The following is a 9,084-nucleotide window of genomic DNA, read 5'->3' as shown; positions in this document are numbered from 1 at the left end:
TATGATTATTGACCATTTATGTCCATACATTTAAAAAATAAAACTACCACAGCACGTGACGTCGCAGAAGCGGTGCCGTGAAAAATTTGCTAAAAGAGAAAGTGACGTAGCCCTCGGCACCGATTGCGTTCCGGGTACGTATTGTGTAGTGGCAGCCGTATCGAGCGCTGAGCCGTACGTCAACGTCGTCGCCATATTGGATGTGGTAAGGCTTCCCTTTAAATGAACGCAAGCAAATGTACTTGCTTTCATGAAGCGCCTTTCTACAAATAATTTTAAGTTAATGCTTCTGGTTTATATATTCACACATGCACCAATATACTTGGGAAACCGTTAGGTGCCAACAACAATGTATTTGATCTTCTCAGAAGGCTAAGATAAAAACTTTATTGATCTCACACAGGAGTAATTCACATTACATTAGCTACGTAGTACCGAAAAACTATACATTTCGCCAATTATGGCGGCGAGGTTGAAGTGGGCAAACCCGCTCGATGTGGCGTCTACGTATAGATGTCTATGGTTTTAATATTTAAAAAATAAAAGTAATTACAATATAGTGAATACAGACAAAACGCGAGTATGATATGGTTGGTACATTGTGTATTATACAATAAACGCACATAAAGTTATAAATATGGAGAAAATAGGACTTAGGTTCAGGGAAATGAGCCAAATGAGCTCAAATAACAACAAAATATTTTTAAGTGAAAAAAAACAAATTTTGAATGTGAACTAGAATTTTACATTTCGTAGAACTGAATGATAAATTGAGAGCCAATTAACGTAGTAAAGGCCATTATTCCGGACTCATGCACATAGGCTAATACAGGGGTGGGCAAACGTTTTGACTCGCGGGGGGGAGGGGGGGCAGAGTATATATGTGAAACATGCACTCTGTGTCACACTTCGGTGGATCAACAGTGGGCGTTATTTTGCATGTGTTTGTGTTAATTCGTGCTTTCATAAAATACGACAACGTATGTTTACGCAATGTTCGCTGTGATCTTCAGGTTCTTGATAATTATGTTACTTTGTTGCACAGAGAGAGAGAGAGAGAGAGAGAGAGAGAGAGAGAGAGAGAGAGAGAGAGAGAGAGAGAGAGAGAGAGAGAGAGAGAGAAGTTGGTTGGAACATCTCAGACTTCCCAAAGCAAACCAAAAACAATCCCGGCTGCGCCCCCTTCGTCTTCTTCTCCGCTAGCAGACGTGCCCCAACCCCCGGGACTTGCCCTTACCTTCACTCGTCTGTGGACTTGTTTTTGCTGTGGGGGGAGTTTGTCGGCTGGATTTGAAGCACCCACCCAGAGAAGATGTCCGGGTGTGAAACGGGCCCCGGAGAAAGCGTGCCTTGCTTGGAACAAGTAGAGGCCAGCAGCGGCTTGTAGCAGCAGTTAGCTCCGCCAGCTAGCGTTAGCATGCTAGCGTCACAGGTGTCTTCTTAACGCAGTAAATAAGCAAACGTGTAGCTCCGCTTACTGGGCAGCGGGTTTCTCCCCTCAGTGGCAAAACTTTATTTCGACTATATGTGCCTAGAATAATTGTCTTTCATAGCTCATTAGCCACTTTGTTATTAGCCATTAGCTTTCTAGTGTTTACTCCTAGCCTCGTTAGCCGCCAAACTAGCGAGCTGACTACGAGCTCCATGTGCTGTTCATTCCCAATGTAGCAAATTTCCCCCTATTTTTTGTAACACTCCGGGCTAGCACCGTAACGCACCACACTAGCCAGCCTGGACCTTCCCTGTCGTGCCTGCCCTGGACTGACCCACCCACAAACGGAGCTAACTATCCGCCGGGGCCGATGCTGACAGTTCAGGCCGGAGCACGGCAACGCCAGGAGCCGCCACCCCCGCCGCGATGCAACCCCAGCAGATCTATGACTTTTCCAGTGACGAGAACAGTCACAAGTGGAGAGGCCTTTTTGTACAGGCTCTACGTAAGGTAAGATAAAAAAAAAAAACCCGGAGTAGTCAGCTTTGTTGTGCGGGAACTGGAGCTCCATTACAGCGGTGTGCTCGCATTAACAAACTTTTGCCAGTAAATAATTCACCCCGGTAAACATTTGCACCCAGTTTTGTTTTGCTCCCATCACAACATCAACACAGACTTCTTCTTTTTTTATTTAACAAAACCCTCACCACAAATGCTAACAAATGCGTCTTTCTAGACCAGTAACTTCTTTGGTGATGGTGTAGCAGCCAGAGCCATCGAAGTGATGGAGATCAGGGGTCCCCAACCAGCGCGACTCGGTATCGGTCCGTGGGTGGTGCAGAAAAGGGCTACAGAACCCCTAAAAAAATGGCATCTGATCCTCCATCCGTTTACGTGGCCTCACATTCACACCTATGGACAATTTATACATAACATGCATGTTTTTAGGGACGGACCTGAAGAAAACTCACGCAAGCCCGGGAAGAAGAGACGCAAAATCCAGATGCATACCTGTCAACCCTCTCATTATTTTATCTTATTTTCTGGTATTTTTCCCATATTTTAACTTTAATGACAAAAAAACCTCCCTGGTACTGCCAGACCAACAGAGCTTCCTCTCCTCTCCACCCCACAACACTAGCTGGTAAAGTTACACCTTCAAAAATAAAAGCACGACAGGAAAATAACATGGCACCGCAGTAAGCAATCAATCAATATTAAAGAGGTTTGGATTCTGGTGGAAAGACCAGATTTTTACGGAAGATGTTCCTTATTTTCTGGAAAATGTGCATTTTCCAGAAAATGTCCCAAATATTCTCTTATTTTCTGGGAAGTTTCCTGTAGTTTCCCTTATTTTCTCTTATTTTCCAGAAAACCTTTTTTTTTCCTTTATTATTCGGTTAGTTTATTTTTGGGAAATTTGCCCTTAATTTTCAGGGAAATTTCCCTTAATTTTTGCAAAATGTGTTGTATTTTTTGCAAAATGTTCCTTATTTTCTGGGATATTTCCCATAGTTTCCCTAATTTTCTCTTACTTTCCAGAAGATTTTCAATGATTTTCTTTCATTTTTTCCAGAAAATGTTGCATATTTTCCCTTATTTTTGGAACATTTTCCCCTATTTTACTGAAAAGTTTCCCTATTTCCACTGTTTTTCCATAAAATGTGCCAGGCTTCCCCTTATTTGCCACAACATTTTTCTTATTTACCCTTATTTGCAGCAACATTTTCCTTATTTCCCAGAAATTGTTCCTTATTTTGTGGGAAATTACTTTTATTTCCACTTACATTTTCAAATGCAAATGTCAGGTCCACAGGTCCATAACTGTCCAGAACTTTCTACACTGGCATTGATGACTTTCTTGCCATTCCCCTCCAATTTCTTGTGCAAGGGTGTATTTGGGCAAAACAGTGGACTGTCAGTATTCATGTTGTGCGCTTTGTGGTGACGTTGTGCTCGTCTTTGTGATGTGACCGTAACATTTCACAGCGTTTGATTAGTGCCGGCAGTCCATCTGAGATTTGACAGAAAGGGAAAAAGGTTGGGGACATCGTAAACATGTTGGCTTGTCCCCCTGAGAGACACAGCATGGTTCTCACGGGCTGACTGTAATTGAAACTTCCAGAACAGGAAATATTTGAAATGTATTGCCCTTGGTCAGCAGGATTCCGGCTTCCTTTTTCACCATCCACTCTTTTCGTCTTTCCTCTTTTTTGGTATTCTCTCGAAGGCATCATTAAGTTTATTCAATCTTATTTGACTGCCCTGTCCTCATCTGGTTGCTTCTACCTGTATCGTCACACTGGAAGGCCAAGGATGGCCTCTGATAGCAGAGAGTACCAGCCAGGACTGTTCCATGATGCGTAGCGGCACCCAATTTGACATCTAATTTGCATATTTGACCATGACGCATTTGCACGTACAGTAATCCCTCGTTCATGTATGGAAATCGTGTTTACGACCTTCTAAATATTGTTTTTAACACTATTAGAGCCCTGTAGACGTGAAATAACACCCCTATAGTCACCTTTATGCACCTATTACACAATATAGTAGACATAATAACAGGAAATAAGACATAATATATGTAAATAAGATAACATAACATTGTTAGAGTTTTCTGGACAGCGTACTTCCTGCGTTGGCTATTGTCTCATCAGTGTGACAACATTGGCATCTAGTGACCAGTGTAGTATACTACATATCATCACAACTTCTTTGAATGCATCATATTTGTATTTTAGTTCATGTAGCCATTTTTATGATTGAAAATGCTTCATTTAAGCCAAGAATATGTGAAAATTGCTCCAATATGCATATGTTTAGACAACTAGGCCATAGTCAACCATTACACAGCGACCATTTATTCATTTGTTTATTTTTGAAAAACCTTGACGGAGTGAAGCTACAAAATAAGTTGAAGAGGTTGAAGATGTCCTACGATGAACGTGCTGCCGTCAGAGACGAATGAGGAGAAAGCGAGAGCAGGTGGCGGGCTGCCTGTGCCGTCGTCTCTTTGCCTCAAATGGTCACACAAGCGCCGCAGGAAACGTCTGTCACCCAGAGAGAGACGGGCTTGTCCGCCGCTGCCACTGTGATTTAACGCATTGTTTGGGCCACACAAACGCAGCTAGTTTTTAATAACATAATATTATATAACATGGTACTATGCCAGACATTGCCAAGTTCTCACTGGGGAAAACGGCAGACGTTAGCGTCTGATGTCAATGACGGCGTCCTGTTGGAAGAATAACAGACTTTGGCTTTGTCTCCGTTTTATGACATCAGAATGTGCAATCTTTAATTCCCAGCGTGAATTATTGAACAGATTTTTTTATTATTTACTCAACTGAACATTGTTGTGCCTTTTCCTTTGGTCATTAGTGTCACTGGTTGCTATGGCAGGTCCACAACGCCTTTTTGGAACCCTGGACTTGAGGAATCATAAAAAAATATATTCGGAGCTTCTTTTTTTTTTTTTTTTAAATACAGTAGTTATCACAAAATACACTCCTGATCAAAATCTTAAGGCCAGTTGAGAAATTGCTAGAATTTGCATTTTGCACATTTGCATCTTAATGAGGTTTTAAGTAGAGCTACATATGCAAAACAAGAAGGGGGGTTTAGACAAAAAAACCTTTGGAACTTGTAATTGAAACAAAAACAAAAAAAACAAAAAAAAAACTGAAATAGGTTGTTCATCACCTGATCAAAAGTTTGAGACGAGAGGCTAAAAAAGCCAAAATCTATCACTGTCATGCCCTCCTGATGGTAAAGCTAAGAAGCTTTCTCTTTTCCAACGTGGTGGGATTGTGGAGCTGCATAAGCAAGGCCTCTCGCAGCGTGCCATGGCTGCTGAGGTTGGGAGCAGGAAATCAGTCATTCTACATTTTTGGAAAGATCCTGAGCATTATGGAACAAAAAAGTCAAGTGGTCGACCCAAAAACATCACACCTGCGCTGAGCCGGAGGATCCGATTGGCTGTCATCAAGACACAGGGCGGTCTTCCACCCACATGAAGGTCCTTACTGGTGCCGACTGCAGCGCAATAACCATCAGACGGCATCTGCGGGAAAAGGCTTTAAAAACATATTCAAGATTCAAGAGAGTTTTATTGTCATGTGCATAGTTAAACAGCAGTTATACTATGCAATGAAAATCTTATTCTGTTCATTCTCCCAAGAAAAGAAAGAAAACACAAGAAAGAATAAGAACATAAGAAACATAAACACATAAACATATATACCAATAAATTAAGCAACAACAACAAAAGAGACATTAATACAAGTAAATAATATAAATAAATAAATAAATAAATAAAGTGCTATGAGTGTGTGCGTGTGTTGCGTGCCGCGTGTGCGAGTGCTTCGTTGAGAAGCCTGATGGCCTGTGGGTAAAAGCTGTTTGCCAGCCTTGTGGTCCTGGACTTCAGACTCCTGTAGCGTCTGCCTGACGGTAGGAGTGTGAATAATGAGTGTTGTGGATGTGTGCTGTCCTTGATGAGGTTGTGTGTTCTTGGTAGGACTCTAGTTTTATAAATGTCTTGCAGTGAGGGGAGGGCTGCCCCAACAATGTTCTGTGAGGTCTTGATCACCCGCTGGAGTGCCTTCCTATCACGTGTTGTACAGTTACCGTACCAAACAGTGATGGAGGCGGTAAGGACACTTTCCATAGTGCATCTGTAGAAGCAACTCAGGATTGTGGTGGACATGCCAAATTTCCTCAGTCTTCTCAGGAAGTACAGTCTCCTTTGGGACTTCTTCAGAATTTGTTGGGTGTTGTGAGACCAGGTGAGGTCCTCGCTGATGTGTGTGCCAAGGAACTTGAAGGTTTTCACCCTCTCCACCTCAGTCTCATCAATAAACAGGGGTCTATGCGGCTCCTTTTCCCTTGTTCTTGGGTCGATGATCATCTCTTTAGTCTTATCTGTATTGAGAAGGAGATTGTTATCACGACACCAAGCTATGAGGTCCGCCACCTCTCTTCTGTATGATGTTTCAACACCACCAGTGATCAGTCCGATGACTGTAGTGTCATCCGCAAATTTAATGATGCTGGTGTTGTTCTGGGAGGCCACGCAATCGTAGGTGAAGAGCGTGTAGAGGAGTGGACTCAGCACACACCCCTGTGGGGTCCCAGTGCTCACAATTCTTGAGCTGGATGTGCGGTTGTGGACTCTGACTGACTGGGGTCTGCCTGTGAGAAAGTTAAACACCCAGTTACAGAGGGAGGGAGACAGGCCAAGTGTGAGGAGCTTATTTGTGAGTTTGTGGGGGCAGACTGTATTAAAAGCAGAGCTATAGTCTATAAATAGCATTCTGACGTATGTGTCCTGGCCCTGTAGGTGAGAAAGGGCTGTGTGGATGGCAGTGTTGACTGCATCATCCGTGGACCGGTTCTGGCGATATGCAAACTGTAGAGGGTCCACAGTTGCCGGGATGCTCTTTTTGATGTGGGTCATGACTATTCTTTCAAAGCACTTCATAACAATAGGAGTGAGTGCTATAGGGTGATAGTCATTCAAGCAGGTCACGTTGCTCTTCTTGGGTACGGGCACTATGGTGGTGGACTTAAAGCAGGTCGGTACAGATGCTTGTGCAAGCGACAGGTTAAATATGTCAGCAAGCACATCAGCTAGCTCTGATGAGCAAACCCGAAGTGCACGTCCTGAGATGTTGTCTGGGCCTGCTGCTTTTCGTGGGTTTGTTTTGTTCAGAACCCTGCGCACATCAGCTGATGTCACCATGAGAGGTGAGTCCTGTGTGCTCCCCTGGTTCAGCCACCCTCTCTGCTCGTCAGGAGTTTGGGTGTCAAAGCGGGCATAGAACTCGTTCAGCTCATCTGGAAGTGTGGTTTGTTTGGACGTGGCTACGCTACTCTGCTGTCGATAGTCTGTGATGTGCTGGAGCCCCGCCCACATGCGCCGAGGGTCTGAGGTGGAATAGTAGCCCTCCAGCTTCAAGATCCAAATGTGCAAAATGCAAATTTTATCAATTTTTCAACTGGTCTTAAGATTTTGATCAGGAGTGTGTATAAAATTGTAAAAATTCAAACAAATATATTGTGGAAAAAATAAAAAATATAATTAAACTATAATAATTATTTGACCATAATAATACAAAATAGTTTAATAAATATTTTAAAATTCAATTCCAGCGTATGTGTCTTCAGTAGGGATGCAACAATACACAGAATTCACGGTTCGGTTCGATACATTTGTGTTACGGTACAATATTTTTTTTTTATACAAAAAATAAATTACCTTGCCTTTTTTAATTAGAATTTCATTGAAATTGCCAACATTTTTCAATTTTTTTTTCATTTTTCAACATGTTCAGCCTGGTATGAATGTGGGAGGTGTAGTTCAGTGGCTCTGTGCTTGACAATGCAACCTAATTCAGAGTAGTCGATCGCAGATACACTGAGCTTTCAGCACAGAGCGCCATCAGAAGTTGATAAAATATATATGAAACTACGTATTGTTTGATACAGGGGTCACGGTTTGGTGCACATGTATATTGAACGGTTCGACACAGATACACGTATTGTTACACCCCTAGTCTATGTTATTGGAGCCGCAACAATTATCCAATTCATTGCCAACTATTTTGCCATGTATTACCATGTTTGTAAACATTATTTTATCCGGACTGGCATGACCCAAGGAGTGTCCATTACCGTCGGCAGCCGCAATAGGGCGCGCATTGATCGCGTGACAACTAATTCAGTGAATTCAATGAATGAGATCGGGGTCTTGGTGAACTTCCTGCTTCCTACTTACCCCGCTTGTTGGATTCGCTGGCTTGTTTTGTTAATGTAGACTGTTCAGCCTCCCAGGTAAGTTCTTTATGCTGAGTAAGACCCACCATGCACCTATTCAGCCTGTTGTTCTATGTGCTACACATAAAAATCCTAAGACCAATTGAAAAACTGCAAGAATTTACATTTTGCACTGCTGGCTCTTGAGGAGGTTCTAAGTAGAGCTTCAAAATGCAAAAAGAAGGCTGTGTGCAGATGTTGCAGGGGGCATCCCTCATGACTGAAGGCCCTCGTCTGTGTGGGAACGACTGGCTTTTTCAACAGGACAACGCTGCACTTTGCAAAGGACTTCTTCCAGAGGAATAAGCTCACTGTTTTGGACCGTCCTGCATGTTCCCCTCATGTAAATCCAATGGAGAACATTTGGGGATGGATTTACATAAATGGACATGAATTCCAGACAGTGGATACCCTCTGCAACATTCCCACTAGCCTCCTGGAAACACTGGCATCAAGCATGCCCAAACCCATTTTTCATCTAATTAACAAGAATAGCGCAGCTACTCATTACTCACTCCTTTATTCAACAGCATTTTGAAGCGCTACTTAGACCTCCTTAAGAACCAACAGTCCAAAATGTAAATTCTTGCAATTTTTCAACTGGTCTTAACATTTTGATCAGGAGTGTATTGTGTAGCGGAATAATAATCTTGAATTTTGTGAAATAAATGTCGAAATAAATGCGACTTTTATGTGATTTATAGTCCAGGAAACATGGCAGTTTAATCCATGAAAATTTAGCTGCAACATGTTCAGAAGTGTTTGGACGTTGAGTGTCCCAGCTTCCGTTTTTGTTGGGGGCGCGTCAGTGGGAATTTTGTGTCCATTGTTGA

General features: G+C 42.5%; 1 protein-coding gene across 2 annotated transcripts in view; it reads left to right on the top strand.

Annotated features, from left to right (window-relative positions):
• The first annotated feature begins 1,129 nt into the window (after window positions 1–1,129).
• The window catches only part of sos2 (son of sevenless homolog 2 (Drosophila)), a 64,967-nt gene continuing 57,012 nt past the window's right edge, over window positions 1,130–9,084 (top strand). For both annotated transcript variants that reach the window (XM_054796521.1, XM_054796519.1), the window contains exon 1: window positions 1,130–1,942. In XM_054796521.1, coding sequence (XP_054652496.1) covers window positions 1,859–1,942 — 84 coding nt within the window. In that variant the 5' untranslated portion in view covers window positions 1,130–1,858. The remainder of the gene's footprint in view (window positions 1,943–9,084) is intronic.

The sequence above is a fragment of the Dunckerocampus dactyliophorus genome, chromosome 13 (assembly GCF_027744805.1).
Source record: "Dunckerocampus dactyliophorus isolate RoL2022-P2 chromosome 13, RoL_Ddac_1.1, whole genome shotgun sequence".
Taxonomy (NCBI): domain Eukaryota; kingdom Metazoa; phylum Chordata; class Actinopteri; order Syngnathiformes; family Syngnathidae; genus Dunckerocampus; species Dunckerocampus dactyliophorus.
The sequence above is the reverse complement of the archived record's forward strand: the minus strand, read 5'-3'. Positions and strand labels throughout refer to the sequence as shown.